Source organism: Thamnophis elegans, chromosome 10 (genome assembly GCF_009769535.1).
Source record: "Thamnophis elegans isolate rThaEle1 chromosome 10, rThaEle1.pri, whole genome shotgun sequence".
Taxonomy (NCBI): Eukaryota; Metazoa; Chordata; class Lepidosauria; order Squamata; family Colubridae; genus Thamnophis; species Thamnophis elegans.
The window spans coordinates 66,089,937-66,113,600 of NC_045550.1; the positions used below are offsets into that span (position 1 = coordinate 66,089,937).

General features: G+C 40.6%; 1 protein-coding gene across 1 annotated transcript; it reads left to right on the forward strand.

The window, feature by feature from the left end:
• The first annotated feature begins 1,972 nt into the window (after positions 1-1,972).
• Positions 1,973-12,651, forward strand: LOC116514274 (cytochrome P450 2J5-like). The gene is made up of 9 exons (XM_032225789.1): positions 1,973-2,143; positions 5,111-5,273; positions 7,610-7,759; positions 7,972-8,132; positions 8,718-8,894; positions 9,810-9,951; positions 10,897-11,084; positions 11,644-11,785; positions 12,467-12,651. The coding sequence occupies exons 1-9, from the start codon at positions 1,973-1,975 to the stop codon at positions 12,649-12,651; spliced, it is 1,479 nt and encodes a 492-aa protein (XP_032081680.1).
• The last annotated feature ends 11,013 nt before the right edge of the window (positions 12,652-23,664 follow it).

The following is a 23,664-nucleotide window of genomic DNA, read 5'->3' on the forward strand; positions in this document are numbered from 1 at the left end:
TATTTTATTCATTGCAACAATAATACACTATAATATGATATATGCATAGTAAAAACATTTGTAACATTTTATATTGTAATTATGCTTAAATGCCTGTTAATTATTATTTAAATGAGTACATTTCCATTGAATTATTATTTTTTGTCAATGTATCATCCTCTAATAATATATTGGAAATATCTGAACAAGAAATATCCTTCATATTGAATTTTACGGCAAGTGCTGCAGCTAGAGTATCAACATTCAATCTCGATTTCTCACTTGTCCAAAAATCATTGGCAATTGTAAAAACTCTTTCAACTGCTGCATTAATTCCAGGGCAGCACAACGTAAATTGAACAAGTATAAATAAATTTTCATATGGAATATATTCATTTTTGAAATGGCTGAAAATAAACACCCATCTTTTATCAATTTCAATGTGTTGATTTTCCCATTGTATTAATTTTTTAGAATTTAACATTCAGTCTTCTAATTTCTTCAAAGAGACAATTGTCATCTATTTTAATCTCTGGCATTTCTTTAGATAAAAACTCAACCAAGATTCAATATCTGTCCAATATACTAGCGATGAAGTCAACAAACACCATTGAAAACTGTTATTTCCCGTGATGCTTGTTTCAGACCCTTCTTCGATATATTGAAAACATGTTCGGTAAAAATTCTGTACTTCTTTGATAAACTTTTCCGTTATGCCCGGATTTGATTCCTCTAAGTCTGACAATTTTATTTTTATAATTAAGGGAAGAAATTTATCTTCAAATCGAGATTTATATTGAAGGATAAAGTCATTCAAAATAAGACTAACTTCTGTAGCTGAAACTTTAATAACATAAGCGAATAAGCTTCACTAAAATTTAAATTTAAATTATTTTACACTTCTGTTGACAACAGAGTTGTATAAACTTGTAAATAAAATTATACATATTTGGAAATTATTAAATAGATAATGAATTAATAAAAGGTGAATTGTACTTACCTCTGTATAATTGAATATTCACTGAGAAAGAAATAATTACCATGAGTCATTCAATTACCGACGTGCCGTGTGTCTACTGTGTGCGTATGTGCCATGTCGTGTTTCAATAAGAAGTAAACAAAGCCACTTGCATGTGGCGCTCTCTCTCAAAGTCCCCCATGCAGAGTGCATGCATCTCATAATCGCGTCTTACACCGCACTATACCGAGCCTCAACAAATCATCATGTCAAATACAAATACGTCACATTAAGAGTGACAAATATCGAAAAGGAGGACATGTAGGAGGACACTTTTCGAGGGAGGACAGAACTTACAAAGGACTGTCCTCGCTAAAGGAGGACGATTGGTCACCTTATCATTATCTTAACAGGCTGCATTAAGCACTGCACTAATAGGGCTCATGATGCTTCAGAGTTGGGCAAATGTTCCTGATAAGGTTGTAGTATGGATCAGTTATTGTCAGTTGTGCACATGGATAAGGCAGCTTGTATGGTGAGATCATTTTTAGACAGGTATTTCAAAACACTTACAGATTTCTACCTATAATTTGATACTTCCTTGTCCTTTAAGGACTGCACCATTATGGTATAACCATTATGTGAGCAAGATAACATCTTGCTCACAAAGTATGAATGCTCACCTTATCATTATCTTAACAGGCTGTACTAAGCACTGCACTAATAGGGCTCATGATGCTTCAGAGTTGGGCAATTGTTCCTGATATGGTTGTAGTATGGATCATTTATTTTCAGTTCTGCACATGGATAAGGCAGCTTGTATGGTGAGATCATTTTTAGATAAGTATTTCAAAACACTTACAGATTTCTACCTATAACTTGATCCCTCCTTGTCCTTTAAGGACTGCACCATTATGGTATAACCATTATGTGATCAAAAGAACATCTTGCTCACAAAGTATGAATGCTCATTAGAGTATTAAAAGACATGTTGCCATTCTTTTCCCATCAGTGAAACATAGAAGCAGCAGGAGAATGATGGCGATGGGGACTTTTCTGATCGTTTTGCTGCTTGCTCTGCTGATTCTCTTCTTCCTGAGGCAACTCTGGTCCCGAAGACATTTGCCTCCGGGTCCTTTGGCTCTACCTCTCATTGGGACCTTGTGGGCTTACGGGTTTCGGCTTCGGGAAGATTACTTCTCTAAGGTATTTCATTATAAACTATAATCCAGTCTTATACAAAATAATAATCAATTGTTTTCTTTGTATCATAACTATAAACAAATGTATTAAGCTAGTGAAATATTCCTTCATGATGAGGAATTTAAGTGCTAGTCATTACCCTTGATTGTTATGTTATGTTCCTCGTTGAGCCAGAATATTCAAGCTGAGACCTAGTTATCAACATTTCAAAGAGCAGAATGTGAAAGAAACTAATATTGGAAGAGCTGGGAGTGGAAATGTTTAATGAAAAGCCAAGATACCTGAATCATGGACAGAAGCAATAATATTGCTAATCCCAAAAGAAGAAACCAATCTACAAGAAATTTAAAATTACAGGCCAATTTCATTGTTAAACTCCGATTATAAAATATTTGCAGCAATTATGGCAGGAAGAATTAAATAGGTTTTAAAAGAACGAATTCGTTCGGAACAAAACTGATTTTTATCCCACAGACACATTAAAAATAATACGAGAGTCATCTAAGCATAATAGAGTTATTACGAGGCGCATCAGAAAAGCAAATGGTACTGGTTTTCCATGATGCACAAAAAGCATTTGACAACGTACCGGTAATCTGGAAATTTTAAACAACACTATTGGATGAGGTGAAATTCAGAGAAAAATTTATAAAAAATGATAGAAGGATTTTATAACACTCAGACAGCCAAAGTTCTGATGAATGGAGATCTAACAGAAAAGATTGAAATAAAAAAGGAGTCAGACAGCGATGCCCCCTCTCTCCTTTGCTATTTATATTAACTTTGGAAATTTTATTAAATGAAATTTGGAAAGACTAGGGAATAAAAAGTTTAAGATTCAAAAATGAAGAATATAAGGCCCAAGCCTATGCCGATGACTTAGTATTTATTCTAGAGGACCCATTACAATCCAGCTTGAAATTAATTCAAAAATTAGAAGAATAGGGCGAAGTGGCAGGACTAAAGATCAATAAAGACAAAACAAAAATGATAACCAAGAACATGACAAAAAGCAAGAAGAGGAACTGGAAATAGCAACCAGAATGCAAATAACTAAGAAAGTGAAATACTTGGGGATCTGGGTGTCAGCAAAATGTTCCACAATTAAAGACAATAATCATAACAAATTAGTGATACAAATAAAGAAAGATTTAGAAAAATGGAAAAATGTTCATCACTCATGGGACGTATATCAACAATTAAAATGAATATCTTACCAAGAATTCTATTCCTGTTGCAAGCCGCACCTATTAATCCAGGTAAAAAATTCTTTCAAGAATTAAATAAAATAACTGCTAGGTTCATTTGGCAGGGATGAAAACCGAGGATTAAAGTAATGTCAATGCAAGACAGCAAGGAGAGGGGAGGCTTAGCATTACCAAATTGGGATTTATATGCATCAGCAATAACAATAACATTGGTGAAGGACTGGATAGAGCTAAAGAATAAAAGAATTTTGTCCTTAGAAGGCCATGACCTGCAAGCAGGCTGGCATACATTCCTATGGGATGATAAAAATAAAACATACAAATACTTTGAAAATAATTTAATCAGAAGAGGTGGCGCAGTGGTTAGAGTGCTCTCCTGCAGCCACTTCAGCTGACTGTGATCTGCAGTTCAGCGGTTCTAATCTCACCGGCTCAAGGTTGACTCAGCCTTCCATCCTTCCGAGGTGGGTAAAATGAGGACCCAGACTGTGTGGGGGCAATATGCTGACTCTGTAAACCGCTTAGAGAGGGCTGAAAGCCCTATGAAGTGGTATATAAGTCTAACTGCTATTGCTATTGCTAAGAAGAGTGTTATTGCAAAAATGGCTCAAAATAAAAAAAATCCACTATGTGAAAATCCCAAATTGGCTATCACCGACAGAAAGGACAACTCACCCAAATTTTACAGATTTGAACAAAATCCTAAAATACAGAGACTTAATTGATAGACAGGGAAATTTAAAAACAATTGAAGAATTGGCAGATCAGAACATGAAAGTTGACTGGCTAACTTACCTCCAAATCAAAACTAAATACAATAAAGATACAAAATTGCATGACATCGAAACAGAACCACACAAATTGGATAAAATTATTCAAAGCCCAGATAGAGAGATGATAGGGAGAATATAGAAATTCCTCCTGAAGTATAAAATGGAAGAGGAAATTGTGAAAGAACAAATGATAAAATGGGCACAGAATTTTGGCTATAATATTGAATTAGACAAATGGGAAAAATTTGGGGGAATAAATTTAAAAATGACACTATCAGTTGCATACAAGGAAAACCAGTAGAAAATGTTTTACAGATGGCACCTGGCACCAACAAGGTTAGCTAAAATCTTAACAAATACCTCCCCAAAATGCTGGAAATGGGAATCAATACACGGAACATATTACCATTTATTTTACATGTTTGTTAATAAAAAATAAATATAGATAAAAAAGAAGGCAGACTCTAGTTCAATCTTACTAAGAAATGTTTGCTAATGGAACGAATTCAAAGATAATGATTATATGCAGCTGGTTGTAGAAGGAAGCAATAGAAACATATTTCAGGTTCAGACATGAAATATGTGCTTGGTATCTGATATAGTATAACCTAGATATTGGCAGTTATGCAATTTAATTGAAGCACCTGACTGAGGATATCTGCATGCCACTTCTGGCAAACATGCCATAGATTGTCCATTACTGGCGTAGGCTGTCCTGTCAATATAACTATCGGTTGGATGGTTCAGGAATTGATGCCTGAAAAAAGCAGGGGGGCAAAGGAAGGTGCTGAAAAACAAAATGGACTGCTGTTTTTGTAGGAATCTTAGGGAGAGAAAATAAGTTTCCAAAGAGCAGACAAATGAATATGGTGAATGGGTCTTAGAATTGAGGAGTTAGGACACTGGTGGCCTAACACTGGTGGCATCTTAGCTGTAAATAATCTATTTTATATGATCGTAATATTTCGCAACTTTGATTCACTTGATAGCATGTAAAAGAATATGGAAATATATACTCCATGTGGGTTGGACATTACCTTATCGTAGTGCTATCTGGATTCAAAACTGTGAAAGAAGGAATGGACCGTTTCCCAGAAGAATTCTCTTATCGACCGGAGGATGCTTTCCTGACAGCTGTAGGGAATAGAAGTGGTAGGTAGAAATAATAAGGAATTGTATTTAAATAACTATCAAACTGTTGCAATTTGTGGGGATAATACTGTATGTAAAGCAAGTTGTGGATGGGGGGACGTAAGGGATAATAAAATGATTTACAGTTATGAGATAAGCCATAGAATTATTGCTGTAATATGCTTTAGCCTACATTATTGTGCATCTCCATTGTATTCAATTTTGTTTCGTTTCATTGATAAATTGACGTAGACATTGCATTTCCTTTTTGTAATTATTTGATGCTTCTTTATGTAATGCATAAAACCACGTATGATTGTTTTTTATTAATTTTTTTCTTTAGACATTCTACCATTGATGATGTTGCCAAGTTAGGCTAATGAAACGTCTGCAAGAAAACAAGCAAGCTCAGAGAGCACCAAGGGCCTCTCACACAATTATATACCGTGTTTCCCCAAAAATAAGACAGGGTCTTCTTTTGTTTTGACTCCCACAATAAGCACTTGGCCTTATTTTCAGGGAGGTCTTATTATTTTTGAGGTGCAGGAGGTGGCGAGCGTGTTCACCTCATGGATGCTGCTGTTTTGCAAAATCTTGGGGAGGGCTTATTTTCAGGGGAGGGCTTATTTTAGCGCATGTGCTCCAAAGCCTGATGGGGCTTGTTATCCAGATAGGCCTTATTTTCAGGGAAACAGGGTAGTTAGTATTTCTCATATTATAATTATGCAAATTCAAGCTATTTTTATTCCTAGTCATGATTGCTCTTTTGGCTTGTTCCTCCCACCATCTTGCAGTCAAGGCCTGATCCAAGGTGATGTCTGTTTTCTTAATTGCAGGGAGACAATTTGCATTTATTGATGTGTTGAAATTTCTCCCCCATTTTCTGATCAATATATGATTAAGAAGAAACCAAAATTTTAGTGAATTCTATATTTAAGCAATTTCTCCCTCAGAAATTAGAATCCTTTATAAATAATATAACTTACTTATATTTTAATTGAAAGGGCACTTTTATATCATCCTGATTTATTTCTTCCATTAACATTTCTAAGAACATTTTCCCTCAAATGGGCATCAACAAAACTTAGAGGCCTCTCCTCTCCTATCCCCCTTCTCTCCCTCAGGCTGGCCCCATTGATCCTCTTCTATCTCCTTCTCTCCCTCAGGCTTGTCCCACATATATTTCTCCTCTCCAATTCCCTTCTCTCCCTCAGGCTGTCCCCATTGATCGTCTCCAAACTCTCAGCCGTCAGGCCAGTTGAGTCACACACTGGCCACATCCAAGTGGCAATTGGAAAAGAGTTATTTTCAGGTTGTGAGGGGGGGGGGGCAGAACATATAACATTTATTATTATTGTGTTAATAATAATACAAGAAATCCTAATGATCTGGTGGTCATTTTGAAAAATCCTTTCTTAGCAAGCACCTAGAAGGCAAAAGGAACATAAATGCCAAATTTCAATTTTGTAGGCTTTACGGTTCTGGAGATTTCATGATGTTGTGTGAGTGACATTTCGCTTTCATATATATAGATTTCCTTAATTTAGTGACACATACTAAAATAACACAGTGGTATTTCATTTCTTCCATTGTTTTGTATCCCTCCAACTTGCACTTTTCCTACAAATATATTATTTTCCAGCTCCTTAATTTGAAGTCATTGTTTTTAATAAAACATTGGTCATTTTTTTCTACTATATGCTTTAATAGGTCAGATGGCTCAGAAGATACTAAGCTTCATTACTTTAAACTTACCTTTTCTTACAACTGTGTGTTCCTTTATTGATGGCTTTCATAAAAGCACTTTAAAATATCATAATTAAAAACACAATATTAATTTGATAAAGGGATCTTTGGTGCTCTATGAGCTTAGTATTTTGTTTTGCAGACATTTCATGACCCAAACTAGGTAACATCATCACTTGATTAAACTTGGTGAATAAAAAATCCATTTGCCTATTTTACTGGTTAGTTTCAATCTTGTAGGAGGAAGTTGCAGATGGATTCTGAGATCACTGGGAAGATCCTGTCTCTTGTGCCTATAACATATGTTTGTACATATGAATGTTTACATCAACTTAGAAGGTCTTGATATCCATTGTGTAAGGTTGACAAGCAATGCATCTGTGATCACCGTGCCACATGCACTTCCCAGTGTCCATGTGACTTCCAAAAGGAATAAATATTTTTGTAAGAAAAAAATAGCACAGTTAGAATCTTACAAAATGAGTACATGACATAACGGTTTGATATTCCCATCTGAAATCCAAAGAGATATTTGGAAAGTACTGGACTTGTTTTTTTTTAAACATGAATGTAGTCAGAAATCATTTATCATTGTCTGCTGATGCCTTCAGGAATTTCTTTCTCCAATGGCCACATCTGGAAACAGCAGCGTCACATTGGCGTCACGTCTCTGCGGAAGCTGGGCCTGGGGAAGAAAAGCATTGAGCATCAGATAGAAGACGGAGCTCAGAGACTGGTGGAGATGTTCAGACAAACAAAAGGTCTCTTTGGGGTAATGGGTAATTTGGGAAATTTGCGGTAATGGCAAAATCTTTTCTACTCTGAGTATTTTGAAGTAAAAGACATTATTTGATTTGATTCTTTTTAGTTTTGAAACAATTGACAGAGTTCCCAAATTCCTTCCTTCCTTCCCTTTTTCTGTTCTTTAAAAATTCATTATGAAATATATTTGTTTAAATATCTTTGTTTGCAGGACAGCCTTTTGACCCTTCATTTCCAGTAATAAATGCAGTTTCTAATGTGATATGCGCTTTGAGTTTTGGCTATCAATTTGCTCCCGAAGATGAGAACTTCCAGAAATTAATTAAAGCTCTTGAAAATATTGTGAAATTCTCTGGTGGCCTTTTTAATGGGGTGAGTCATGTTCTATTTTAAAGCTCTGCCAAAACCTATTTTCCATCAGTAATTCCATGGAATCATGAATGGAATGAAGGGAGGAAGCCTTGGAAATTGTCCAGTAGGTATTTCTGTCCTTGAATCAGTCTTGACTCTAGGTGAGAGCCTGGACAAGTCTTTACAGTTTCCTTGTCAAGATTTCGGTTGTGGTTTCCCATTGTCCACTTCCCAGGGCTGAGAGAGGAGAACTCTTCCAGTGTCATATAGTTGAGTTAGTGCTTGAGTTGGGACTAGAACTCAGAGTATCTCCGTTTCTAGTCTGGTGTATTAACAGCTACCCCAAAGTGATTTTGCCTATGGATGAATCCCACATTTCAGTTATCACCAGCATTTGGCTATCCATCCCATGTTTCAATAGCTTTAGCAAAAGATGTTCAACCATTGTTTGCCATGTTTTAATATTCTTGCAATGGCTTTCTTTGGTTATTAAGTGTTGTCTATTGCTGTGAGCTGCTGAGAACAATGGGAGATACCTGTTGAGCTTCTTTTTTTAATTGTGGTGGGTTATAAATAAATAACTTTTCTAATTTTCATTTCTATTAGATTTTTTTTGTGTTCCCACGATTAATGAACTACCTCCCAGGCCCTCACAAGGAGGCCTTGGCTTCTATAGGGGTGATCACTTCCTTTGCAAAGCAAGAAATTGAGAAACACAAGGACTTCAGATCTCTCCATGAGCCACAAGATTTCATTGATTACTATCTTCTACAGATGGAGAAGGTATGAGTTTACTGTGGTTCAATACATGGGCAAGGAATCTTACTCTCTATAAGGAAACAGGAGGAGTTACTGAAATTGTCTTTATTGGATTTTCTTTCTTTTTCATTTATCTTCTCTTTGGATTTAGAACCTTTGCAATCGTGAACTCTCCTTAGACAAGGGAGATTCTTTGGGGGAAGTTGGAATTATTTCCGTTTGTCATCCTCTCATGTTTGCCTATCATTTCTCCCCCCCTCCTGTTTTTCCTGAAGATTCCTTTCCTTCCATTATGAAGGAAAAGAATTAACAGGGATTTTTGATTAATTCATACTTAAATGAATACTATACAATAATACAATCGCAGAGTTGGAAAGGACCTTGGAGGTCTTCTAGTCCAACCCTCTGCCTAGGCAGGAAGTTTCAGAAAAATATCTATCCAACATCTTCTTAAAGACTTCCCAAAGCAAAATACAATATTGTATTTTTGCTGGCAAAGGGCTGCAGGAGGCTGTCGCAACCAAAATTTGAGCTCAGGAGCTTGTTTCCTCTGGCAGAGCATTCAGGCCACCATAGGTGCCCCCAGCATGTGACATCAAGCTAGCCAGACCCACCCAGGCCACACCCACCCTGGCCCCCCATAATCAAACACAACCCTGATGTGGCCCTCAATGAAATCGAGTTTGACGCCCCTGCCCTACAGCGTCATCTAGAGGTAAGAAGATGAAACGGTTTATGCCCAGTATGTGACAGGTCTGGAGATATTTTCAAAGTCCTATTTCTGGCTTGTGCAGTATTCAGTTTCTCAAGATAATATCTTTCTGTGAATCTACCACTTTAATTATTGCTCTCCTGCATTGACTTGTGACACAGAAACAAATGTAATTACAAAAAAGCTGCATAGAATTCATTGTAAATTTCATTTTTCATTTTAAACAGACCAGGAATGACCCTGACTCTACCTATGATGAAGAGAACCTGGCTCAGTGTATTTTTGATTTTTTTGGTGCTGGAACAGACACAATCTTTGTTACTCTGAAGTGGGCACTGCTCCTCTTGACCAATCATCCTGACATCCAAGGTGAGACAGACATGGCTAATGGAACAAGAGTCACTCTCAGGTTTCAAAATACCCAGGAATTATTTGAAATCTATTCCTCATAATAATTTTCCTATGTAGATTCTTGATTCTATAAGCAGGAGAATGAACTTAGCAGGAGTAAAGGACAGCAAAGAATGTACATGCAGAAATCCTGTCATATACTAAGTAAGTAAATAGAGAGCCTTGTTTGAATCCTCAATAAAGTATCTATTGAGGAACTAAAAACTAGAAATCAGTACAAATCCAAAACATTTAACAATTTCAACATAGTAATCTCCCTTGGTTTTGAGATTTCTTATTTGTTTTAGGCCTAAACTTAAATTGCCTCATCATACAAAAAAAAATGGCAGGTTCAAGCACAGATCTGGGGTGGAGGGGGGCACAACCAACCTTGAATCATTGTCTGCAGCATTGAGGAACATGACAGGAGACTGAGGGGAGGTGGAGATCTAGCCATGAGTCTGACAGAAGAGTGGAAGGCTACTAGAGACATAATGAAGATCCAACTTTGAGTCAGAGCTGGAGGCAGCCAAGAAGAATGAGAAGCTGGTGAGAGCTGGAAGCAAAAATGAACCCAGAGAGTCAACAGGGGGTCTTGGTAATGACATATATGGCCCAGATCAGAGATCAGTGACTGGAGGTAGATTTGGAGCCCTTTGGTAACATATGATGGCGACAGTTTTTACAGATTAAAGATTAACAGAGTTGGAAGGGACCTTGTAGCTCATCTAGTCCAACTCCCCTCGCCCAACCAGGAGGCCCTGCCCCATTATTCCACCAGTTGTGGAATAAGAACCAATGAGCTGGTGACTGGAGTTGAAGGGCTGTCTGGGGCTGTGAATGTGGGAACCCCCTAAAGAAGATTGGTGGCAACAGGCCTGAATGAATCAAAGAAAGCTTCTATTTCCATCCTTTCTTTTCTAGAGAAAGTCCAGAAGGAGATTGAAGATGTGTTTGGCTTCTCGGGGTCGATTTCCTATCAGGATCGGAAGAAGCTGCCCTACACCAATGCCGTGATTCATGAAATGCAGCGTGTAAAGTATGTCCTGCTATTTGGGGAAGTCAGGCAAAGTACAAAGGATGTGAAGATGAGAGGTTACCACATTCCTAAGGTGAGAAACATATTCACTGCACACCAGTAGCCCAACACGGAAGGAAAGTCAGAATATGACACTGGGATAGAAGCTCTCTTTTCAGGAACTGCCAATGCAATCATGCAAAATTGAATAAAGAAGAATAACAAACTCTTGCGAGGAATTCATAATGGGTTTAATACAAATGGATGGACTTGCCTGGGCCAGTGATCCAGGCAAAATTTCCGCCACTCGTCAGTGCAAACCAGTGCGAACTGGCTAAATATCACCTCTATGATAATAGATTAAAGGGTTGAACTTAAGTTCCGAATTGTAGTCATATGTGGACATGTTTCTTGTCCATTTCTCGGGGCAATTTCATGTGATAAATATACACCCAGTTCTCAGTTTTAATGGAAGGGATGGAAGGAAGGAAGCTAAAGAGTTGGGGACTACTGCTGTCTGAAACCACTCTGGAAATGAACAAATATGGCTCCATAAAGGCAAGCTAAAACCAAAAGCTTCATCAATATTGTTTATACTTTTTCACCTGTTGAAAATATGAAACTGCTCTGTTTAATCATATCTTTTTCTACAGGGGACCATTATTCTCGCAGACCTGCGCTCTGTCCTTCTTGATCCTGAGCAATGGGAGACACCTGAAGAATTCAACCCAAATCACTTTTTAGATAAGGATGGGAAGTTCATTGAACGGAAAGAGTTTCTGCCCTTTGGAATAGGTACTACATCCATGATTCCAAAGCGGGTTCTAACTTGCAGATTCCTAGCACTACCACCCCGAGGTCATCATAGTTTGAATAGTTTGAACCCTTCTTCCTCCTGGTTTCAAAACTAGAGAGCCTGAAGTTCCCCCTAGGCTATAAACTTTAATGTGCAAAAGAATAGTAATCTAACCGAGAGGTAAATCCCTGAGCAAAAGAAATCAAATGCAGTCCAATGGCATAGTAGCAATTAGTCTCAGGAGGACATCAAGGAACGCTGTTTTGCAGACTGTTAGCCCAACTTTTGTCCAGACAGACAGATGTATCAAACAAATAACAACAAGAATAGGTGTTTGCTTTGTGAAAGTGAATTCCCACAGACTATGTCCATACCTCCTCCCTCTACTCCATCTATATTACTGTGGGATAAGTAATATAGTTGCTAGATTACTTTTTTCATGCATGTATAACTTTGCCTTTGAAAGTTTCTTCCATCTAGTACAATGTGAATTAAAGGCATCTCTCTGACAAACTAAAGGGGAGAAAAAAAGCTCTAGGAATTCAATCTGCTAGAAGATACCAGGGTTATCATGGAAATCTGTTTCATCTGTTATGAATCTTTTCAGATTTCCTTGGTGATGGTGTACACCATGGAAAACAGATCATTATCCACAAATCCATGCTTTGTCTCATCCACAGGTCTACGTTCCTGTGTGGGAGAACAGCTAGCAAGAATCGAGATCTTCATCTTTCTGACCAGCCTGTTGAGGGCCTTCAGCTTCCGGTTGCCTGAAGGAGTGAAAAAGCTCAATGAAGAACCTGTCGCAAAAGTGGTGATACATCCACACCCTTACAAACTGTGTGCTATTCCCTTACAATCTTAAGATTAAACACCATAAATGGCATAAAATTAGTTACATAATAGCTATACAGTATGATAAATGTTTCCGATATACCTATTCACTTAATATTGCATTTTGCTTCTGTTTACTCAATACTGAAACTTCTTCAACCTACTGCTCGGTTCACACAACATGCCCAACGAGGTCAACCAAAACCTAGGAGGATGTGGTTGTAATATGTGCTAAGCTTGTTATGTCCCAAAAAGCAACTGGACTTTCTTGATTAGCTATAAAAAAAGAACCCTCCGAGTGCTAATGTTCAGATGTCTACAAAGAATATAAATCCTTCCATTCCTCACTAGTCCATTAGAACTAAAGAAGCTTCTTGGATGAGAAGCAAAATATTTTCATATAAAAAACCCACCCAAGAATGTATAGTTGCCTTTTGCAATAAAGCACCTCTGGGATAACCATTCATTCTGGATGATTGTGAATCTCCATAGACATTAAGATTGCTATATTTCACCTTTGTTTCTTTATGGATGCCAATAAAACATTTCCATTTAGTTTTAGTCTCTGCTTTCATTTTTAATAAATTGCTCCTACGGACGTCACATTCTCCAGCCAGAGCAAATTTCACAGATTGTCCAAAATGATACTGTTCTTGAAGGAATGAAATGATGCTGATAGAATTAGCAGAAGATGAAATGGGTGCCACAGTGAGATTAAACCAAAGCCACCATACCTAAAAGTGGTGAAGCACATAAGCAGGGTGGTCAAAAGCAGGGGTGGGAGAATCCGTAGCTCACAGTATGGTTGATTTGGAGAAACTCCAAATCCCACCCCTGGCTGGCCCTGCCCACCCCTTCCCCCCAGGACTCTCCATGTGGCCTGTTTTGGATGCGAAGTAAATGTAGGGCCCAAGCGTAGGCTCGGGGGGGGGGGGGAGGAAATGAGCCTCCCAGAAGTTCTGGAAAGACAGAAACAGGCCCATTTTCAGCCTCTGGAGGGCCTCCGGAGCCTTGGGGAGGCAGTTTTCGCTCTCACAGAGACTCGAGGAAAGACTCCGGAGCCTGCGGAAGGCAACCCCATCCCCCCCCCCAGTGCAGGAGGCTGACTAGGCCACGCCCATCCAGCAACAGGGCAGAGAATCCATTGCTGAAATTTTTGAAGCCGAACCCTGGACAAAAGCCAGGAAAAGCTCCCTCAGGGAAAGGAACCAAGTCATTAAGGAAACAAAAGGACAAATGATGCGCCCGAGCTACATATGAATCATTATCTAAAACAGATGTCACCCTTCAGAACTCCGATCCAGAAAGTTTTTGAAATCATTATAGAACTGCAGAATTGGAAAGGGCTATTTAGGCTAGCAGGTTCCACCCATTATTTATTTGTTTGTTTGTTTATTTGTTTATTTATTTTTCAAACATGTACAAGATAGCAGGTATAAGTATAAACATGGACATGGACAAAGGAAATGAATACAAATAAACAGGGGCAGTAGGACAGGGATGGTAGGCACACTAATGCGCTTATACATGCCCCCTTTACGGATCTCTTAGGAATCGGATGAGGTCCACGGTAGACAGTTTAAGGTTGAAGCTGTGGAGGTTAGAGGATGTAACAACGGAGCCAGGTAGAGCATTCCAGGCATTTACGACTGTTGCTGAAGTCATATTTTTTGCAACTTAATTTGGAATGGTTTACTTTGAGTTTGTATCAATTGTTTGCCCGTGTATTATTGTGGTTGAAGCTGAAGAAGTCATTGGCAGGTAGGACGTTGTAGCAGACAATTCTGTGTACTATGCTTAGGTCTGACTGTAGGTGGCACATTTCCAAGTTGTCCAAGCCCAAAATTTTGAGCCTGGTGGCATAAGGGATTCTATTGTGAGAGGAGGGGAGTAGAGTACTCATGAAATACCTCTGGACCCACTCAATTGTAGATTGTAGATTTAATTTATTTGTATGCCGCCCTTCTCCGGGAGGGACTGAGGGTGGCGAACAACTCAAAAGGGGAAAGGGGATACAAACACAATACACGTAATTAAAATACACAAGAGTCATACAGCCATATAAGTCGAGAGGGGAGGGGAACTCATCAACCCCAGGCCTGCCGGCACAGCCAGGTTTTGACGGCTTTCCGGAAGGCCTGGAGAGGGGTGAGGGTCCGAATCTCCGCGGGGAGTTCATTCCAAAGGGCCGGAGTTGCAACAGAGAAGGCCCTCCCCCGGGTAGTAGTCAGATGGCATTGGCTGGTAGACGGAACCCGGAGGAGGCCGACCCTGTGCGATCTAACAGGTCTGTGGGAGGTAATTGGCAGCAGGCGGTCTCTCAAGTACCCAGGTCCAATTGTATTAATGTCCAATACATAGTGTGGATTCCAGGCAGGTGAGCTGTTTTCGAGAATTGGTCTGGCAAAAGTTTTGTATTATCCACTGCAGGAGTACAAAACAAAGCATCTTCAACCGAGTAAAGGGAAAATCACGCTTTCTCTCTCTCTCTGATGAATTGGTTCCATTATCAAAGTAACAACTTTACGTTGCACATTTTTCATACACAACTTTCATTGTGTAAAGCCTTTCATTGACCTAGTTAGGTATGTTGTGTAAACCCGGCAATAAGTTGAAGAGGTTTCAGCAGAGAATAAAAGGAAGCAAAACATCCTATTAAGAGAACAGGCACAAAGTAAACATGTAACATACTGAACAATTATTCATCTTCTATGGGGTTTTAGATGGTTTTGGGAATAGCACACCGTTTATAAGGGTGTAGATGCATTAACATCTTTTCAACAGGTGCTTCCCATGTGCTCGGGCCCAACTATTGTCCTTCTGTTTCCATAATGACTTGGTTTCTTAGCCTGAGGGAGCTTTCCTGGCTTTTGTTCGGGGTGGACTTCAAAAATTTCAGCAACGGGGTCTCTGCCCGGTTGCTGGGTGGGTGTGACCATGGTGGGCATGACCTAGTCAGAAGCTGAGCTTCCCAGCGTGCGCATCAGAAGTGGATTCCTACCAGTTTGGCCCATTTCAGCTGAACTGGTAGTGGTTTTCCAGCCTGGGTCTCTGGAACTGGCAGCAACCCAGGCCTGCCATACCTCTGAACCGGTTCTCTGGTTTTCTCCCCCCGATTTGGATTGAATTCTTCCAGGGTCTCCCATTGTTCAGGATCAAGAAGGACAGAGCGAAGGTCTGTGATAATAATGTCCCCTGGGAAAAAAAGAGAAAATTAAAAATAGCAGTTTCATAAAAGAAAACAGGCAAAAATATTTAAACAATATTGATGAAACATTTGTTTATAGATTACCTTTATGGACCCATATTTGTTAATTTCCAAAGCAGTTTGTTAGAGCAGTAACTGCTCAAAAATTTGGCTTCCTTTCTTCCCTTCCTTTGAATTTAGACAAAGAAAAGTGACCACATATGATTTCTGTTCTAAACTTAAGTTCAGCCCTTAATCTCTTATCATCTTCCTAGGATAATTAGAAAATATTTAATGCTCTAGCTTTAAAATCTGAGTGGTGTTTAGATTTAAACCCATAATTGATATCCCACCAAAGTTTGCTATTCAGAAAACCTTGGTAGATTTCTGCATTTAAAGTGTGTTAAATATTTTTAGATCTGTACCGATTTCCAGTTTTTTAGTTCCTAACTCAAGATTTTGCAGAGGATATCATAGAAAGATCTCAGTATGTATAGCCTTGGCCTTTCTGTAAACCAGCTCAGTTCATGCTCCTGCATATATAATCAACAATAATCCTCATAGGGAAATTATTATGAGGAATACATTCAGTTCATCATTCAGCCCTTCAGTATTTAGCAGTTTAGCAGTTAGACTTATATACCGCTTCATAGGGCTTTCAGCCCTCTCTAAGCGGTTTACAGAGTCAGCATATTGCCCCCTAACAATCCGGGTCCTCATTTTACCCACCTCGGAAGGATGGAAGGCTGAGTCAACCTTGAGCCGGTGAGATTTGAACCGCTGAACTGCAGATAACAGTCAGCTAACTGCAGATAACAGTCAGCTGAAATGGCCTGCAGTACTGCACCCTAACCACTGCGCCACCTCGGCTCTTATTTCAAATAATTTATCTATATTTTAGAACCTGCGGGTGATCCTTGTTCTACCTACTCATGTCTGTCTCACCTTGGATGTGGAGATGAGTGGCCAAGAGGGACAGAGCCCACATCATAGTGGCGAAAGATGTGTCTACTCCAGCAACAATAAAATCAAAAATACACCGAGCCAGGTTCTCTTCATCGTAGGTAGAGTTGGGATCGTTCTTGCTCTGGAATTTAAAATAGAAAATGAAAATTACAATGGGTTCTATGCAGATTTTCTGTAATTACTTTTGCTTCTGCATCACAAGTCACAACAATAAATATATTCTTAGTGGTTATAAAGGAAAATCAATGCATGAGAGGAACAATTAAAGTGGTGGATTCACACCAACTAGCACACTATCTTCAAGTAACCCAGATCAAAGAGACTTTTGGCTTCAGACAAACTTTAATGTGTTTTGGTTTAGTTTATGATCAATTACCACAGCAAATATTTGCATGTAGAATGGTGATATATCTGTACTTACTGGAGCAGGGGTGTCAAACTCGTGGCCCACGGGCCAGATGCATCACGTGCTGACTCCACCCACCCCCATTTTAGCGAACTGGGGAAAAGTCACACTACGTCACATGGCGATGATGTGGCGATGCAAGTTTGACACCCCTGTACTAGAGTGAATCGCAAAACTTCGGAAGCAGCATTACCCACATGCATTCTAATTTAAAGTTATGCCCAATGTGATGCATCTGTCTGCCCTAACTACAGAATGATGTGCCTATTATGCCATACCAGTGGTGGGATTCAGCCAGTTCGCACCACTTCGGGAGAACCGGTTGTTAACTTTCTGAGCAGTTTGGTGAACTGGTTTTTGGAAGAAATCATTAGGGCAGAGAACCGGTTGTTTGTGTAATTTTGAGAGTACAGGTAGCCCTTGACTTCCAACCATTCATCGGGAGATTGTTCAACGTTTCAATGACAGTGCAAAGAGAGGCTATGCCGGATTTTTGTATTTACGATCACTGCAGGATCTCCATGGTCATACGGGCACTTGGCAACTGGCATGTATTCCCGACACTCATTTTATCACCACTTGTAACCTTCCCAGCAGCTGTCAAGAAGCAAAATGAATGAGGGAAGCCGCATTCATTTAACTATCCTATGATTCACTTAGCAACTCTGGCAAAAATAGAGAGAACAGGACACAGATCAAAACAGGAAAGGAAATGGTAAAAGAATACCGATCCACCCCGAATGAGTACCATTCGATCTGGACCAGATCGTTTATATCCCAGGGTTGTGAAGGAACTGACAGAGGTAATCATGGGGCCACCGAATATAATCTTTCAAAGCTCATATAGGGGAACTACCAGAGGACCTGAAAATTGCTGATCTGGTACCAATCTAAAAAAAGGGGAAAACGTATCCAGGAAATTATAGGCCCATAAGCTTGATATCAATACCTGGGAAAATCCTGGAAAAGATAATCAAGCGGAGGATAAGTGACCACCTAGAAATGAAGAAAGGGATCACTATAAGCTCATGATGATAAACCTATGGTACATGCCATAGGTAGCATGTGGAGCCATATTTGCCAGCATACAAGCTGTCAGCTCCAACACGCATGCGTGCAACAGCCAGCTAATTGTTGGCTTTCTGGGGGGCTGGAGGAAGCTATTTTAGTCCTCCCCAGACTTCAGCAAAGCCTCCAGAGCCTGGGTAGGGCACCCCCCCTCTCTCACACACACACACATGGGGGGGCATACATGCATGTGCAGGGGTGTTGCACACACATGCACAGGTGGGTGGAGCACATTGTGGGTATGGGCAAGCACACAGTTTTGGCTAGCCTTTATAGAAAGGTTTGCCACTACTGCTATAAGCCATTATGTGGTTTTGAAAAACAGATTGTGTCAGGCAAATCTTATTGCCTTCTTTCATAAAGTGGACCAGTGAAATGCTGTAAACATAATATGCCCGGACTTCAGGAAGGCTTTGATAAAGCAGACTATAGTCTTCCATCCTTCAGAGTTCAATAAAACGAGGACCCAGAGTTCAGTAAAATGAGGATTTTATTGGGGGCAATATGCTGACTCTGTAAACCACTTAGAGAGGGCTGTAAAGCACCGTGAAGGGAGATACTAGTCTAAGTGCTGTTGCTACTTCTAGACTAGATAGAAAAATATCTAGAAGGATTTGCAACTGGCTGATCTACCATACCCAATGTATAGGGCTTAATGGTGAGAAGTGGACTTTTCTCTCATGAGCCCATCTCTGGAAAACATACCATATCATTTTTTTCATGGGTGTATAGTGTAGCCTACATCTAGTATAAGTTGTATTAAAGTCATTCCTTGTGGAGTGTTCACAAACAGAGGAAAACTAAGGAAACAATTCTAGGAACTGAATCTGCTAGAAGCTAAACCATTGCAATTTTCTTCAGATTTCCTTGCTGATGGTGACATACTCTGGAGAACAGATTATTATCCCCTTCATCCATGCTTTGTCTCATCTACAGGTGAACGCGCCTGTGTGGGAGAGCAGCTGGCAAGAATTGAAATCTTCATCTTTCTGACCAGCTTGTTGAGGGCCTTCAGCTTCCGGTTGCCTGAAGGAGTGAAAGAATTCAACAAAGCCCCTCTTGTAAAAGTGGCAGTTCATCCACCACCTTACAAACTGTGTGCTATTCCCACCCAGATTTAAATATACACACACACAAACACACACAGAAACAAACACACACACACACACACACACACATAACTATAAAAGGCATAAAACTGCCGGTTCTGTGGGTGTGACTTGGTGGGCGTGGCAGGGGAAAGATACTGCAAAATCTCCCTTCCCTCCTCACTCTGGGGCCAGCCAGAGGTGGGATTTGTTGGTTCTCTGAACTACTCAAAATTTCTGCTAATGGTTCTCCAGAACCTGCTGAATTTCACCCCTGCTTTTGCTATTTTGTATTATTCTTATTCTGTAATAATGGGCTACTTTGTCAATTCACGTAGCACATTGTTTTGCTTCCTTTTATTCTGCATCAAAATTTCTTCAATCCTTTGGGTTCACACAATGTACCTAACCAGGTCAATGAAAGACCAGGAGGTTGTGTGTGTGTATGGGAATGTACTAAGTAGGTATGATGTGTTTTCCATTTGTGTCCTTTGGGTGCCAATAAAACATATCACTTTCTCATTAGTGTTAGTATCTTTTTTCAGTTTTAATAAATTTCACATTCCCCAGAAAGAACAAATTTCAGAGATAGTTCAAAATGATTCTGCAGGTTCTGCTCAGGTAAATAAAACAAACAAGATGACTAAGCAGATAGTTTGTGGTAAGTGTAATCTTTATAAGCCTGTTCCGGTACTTCCAACAACACACAATGCAAAACACGAGTGAAATAAAGTCAAGCCTGAAATTTCCTATCTCCCTGAGTGACGTGAATGCCCTAGATCTTCAGATCACATGTTAGTTAAGGGGGAAAAAACAGACCAAGTATGTATTGCTCAGTGTGAGTGAGCATCATGATGACTTTTTGCGTTTCACTTTGTGGCCATGAATTTCTGAGTCACTCAGAGCAGAAATCCAGCTCTGATCTCCTAGAGCTGTGATGGCGAACCTATGGCACATGTGCCAGAAGTGGCATGCAGAGTCATCTCTCCAGGCATGCCAGTCATCGGCCATTGCTCTTCTGGGTTTTCGCATGCATGTGCAGCTCTTCGCGCATGTGGGAGTGCCGGAAACCGGAAGAACAGCTCCCTGGCATGCATGCACGCTGGGGTGGGTTGCTGCCGGCATTGCTGCCAGTTCGGTACACACGCATGCCCGACGTGCTCTCTGTTCATGGGCCTGACGTGCACAGAATCTTAAAAAGGGGGGAGAAATCTAGAGAACCGGTTCAGGGGTATGGCAGGCCTGGGTTGCTGCCGGTTCCAGAGACCCAGGCTGGAAAACCACTACCAGTTCAGCTGAAACGGGCCAAACTGGTAGGAATCCACTTCTGATGCGCACGCTGGGAAGCTCAGCTTCTGACTAGGTCATGCCCACCAGGGTCACACCCACCCAGCAACTGGGCAGAGACCCCGTTGCTGAAATTTTTGAAGTCCACCCCGAACAAAAGCCAGGAGAGCTCCCTCAGGCTAAGAAACCAAGTCGTTATGGAAACAGAAGGACAATAGTTGGGCCTGAGTACATGGGAAGCACCTGTTGAAAAGATGTTAATGCATCCACACCCTTATAAATGGTGTGCTATTCCCAAACCAGCATAACCATCTAAAACACCATAAAAGGTGAATAATTGTTCAGTATATTACATGTTTACTTTGTGCCTGTTCTCTTAATAGGATGTTTTGCTTTCTTTTATTCTCTGCTGAAACCTCTTCAACTTATTGCCGGGTTTACACAACATACCTGTCAGATGCTGCTTCATTTAATAATCAGGAAAGAAACCACTCAACTCCATTCTTGAAATTAAGTGTACTTTTACTAATTACAAACGATAAGTAGCAAGGCAAAGCTGAGTCTGGGTAAATTGGTGCGAAAGCAATAGATATCATGCATAGTTCAATCCCCTCCCCTTTGGCACCCCATTCCATTGTCCAATAATAATTCACCCAACTGTCAGGTGGGAGATATCTTCAAAAAGCATCATCAGGGTGGAATGCTGGACAGTTAGCCTTGGCGGGAAACTCCCTTTCTCCACATGCGCAAAGAGATGGTCAGGACAGCTTCTGGAACACTCCTCCAGCACATAATGATTCCCCTCCCAAATACCATGTCCCCCCTCCCCGTTTCAATGGTAGGCCAAAACAGTAGCAAAGCATAAACTGACATCTGGCCCTCCTCCAGAAAAGGGCGGTCACACCTGCACAAACGAAAGAACACAGACAAACAGATGGACAACATGACATAGAAGAGAGATAAGGGAAGGGAAAAAAGGAAAATTAGCAGTCCATATAAAATCAGGGCTTGTCAAGGTAGGTAGAGTAGAACTTGCGGAGCAGACGAGGAGCCCAAACATGGGACTTGTCAACCCATTCAGTGTGAGATGTGGGGAAATGCTTCCAAGCCACAAGGTACTTCGTTTACGAGAGTCCAAAATTTCTCGAACCTCAAAATGCTGCTCTTCCTCTATCAAAAGCATGCGGAGGCAGAAGAGGAGTCCTCAATGAAGAAGTATGTTCTGGCTTCAGGAGATTAACATGAAAAACAGGATAAACCCAGCTGAGATTCTTAGGTAACTGGAGGCGGACGGAAACAGGGTTGATGATTTTGATAATTGGAAATGGGCCAACATATTTCAGGCCCAACTTCTTTGACTTCTGAGTCATTTGTAGGAACTTAGTGGACAAATAAACCCGATCACCAACCTTATATTCATGGGGTTTAGAGCGTTTCCGATCAGCATATTTCTTATGTGCACGGTGTGCAGCATCCAGTGCTCGGTGCATCAAAGGCCACACCTCCTGAAGACGATCACTCCACTCGGAGAGTGAGGACACTTGTGGTTTTTCACGAGGAATCTCCGGAATGGGCACAAAATCCTGCCCATATACCATATGGAAATGGGTAAAGCCCGTGCTACTGTGCACTGAATTGTTGTAAGCCACTTCAGCATGAGGCAATAATTCCACCCAATCATCTTGTTGCTAGTTGATGAAACAACGAAGATATTGCTCCAGTACAGAATTAGTCCTCTCGCAGGCCCCATTAGTCTGAGGATGGTGGGAGGAGCTTAACCCCTGGACGGAATCTATCCATTTCAGGAATTCTTTCCAGAATAGGGAGATGAACTGAACACCCCTATCTGAAATGATGCGGTCGGGCACCCCATGCAAGCGATATATATGGGAGATGAACATCTTAGCCAGAGATTTGGCAGAAGGGATCCTGGAGCAAGGAATGAAATGAACTTGCTTGGAAAATAAGTCAGTAACAACCCAGATTACTGTGTTCCCTTGACTCTCTGGAAGCTCAACAATGAAATCCATAGAGACCTCCTTCCATGGGGCTTCTGGGTGAGCTACCGCCTGGAGCAACCCTTGGGGCTTTCCTGTTGTAGTGGCACAAACGGGACAACTAGTTACATAAGACTCAATGTCTTTTTTCAACGAAGGCCACCAAAATTGCCTCTTAACCAGATGCAGGGTTTTGATGAAGCCAAAGTGTCCAGCCATGCGAGAGTCATGAGCCCGTTGAAGGATGGTGGTTCTAATGGATGCAGGGACGTACAATTTTACACCAATCCAAGCCAATCTATCTTTCATGGTGCATTCATTCATGTGTTGTTGGAACCAGTCATCCTTTTGAAGGGCCCCCTTTAGTTTAGAGATAAAGTCTTTTGTGACCTGTAGGTTAGAAGTTGTCTGACTTCTAGTGACAACAGGAGCAGCCAGACCTTTTGTGGGAATGACAGGTTGGACAACACTGAGCTTTGAAGAGTTGTACTGCGGAAGCCTGGACAGAGCATCAGCCATAAAATTCTTCCCTCCCGGAATGTATTTCAAAGTAAAATCGAATCTATTGAAATGTTGAGCCCAGCGCATCTGCTTGGGAGACAGCTTCCTGGGAGTTTTCAACCCCTCCATGTTTTTATGTTCTGTCCACACTTCAAAAGGGTGTTTGGCGCCCTCTACAAAGTGGCGCCAGGTCATCAAAGCCCAACGAACAGCAAAAGCTTCCTTCTCCCAAATAGCCCAACATCTCTCCATGACGGTTAGCTTGCGAGAGGTGTAAGCGCAGTGAGTAAGTGTAATTTACCTTGGGTATTTGTTTGAAGGAGTACTGCTCCCACTGCCACATCACTGGCATCAGCCTGGACCACAAAAGGCGCGTCCATGTCTGGGTGCTTCAGGACCGGTTCCTCCGCAAACAGGCATTTCAACTTTTTGAAAGCAGCCTGATACTCCATAGTCCAGTTCAACGGTTGCTGGGTTGGGGCTTAGCTCCTCCATTTGATTTAAGGAGGTTAGTGATTGGGAGAGCTATCTTAACGAACGAGGG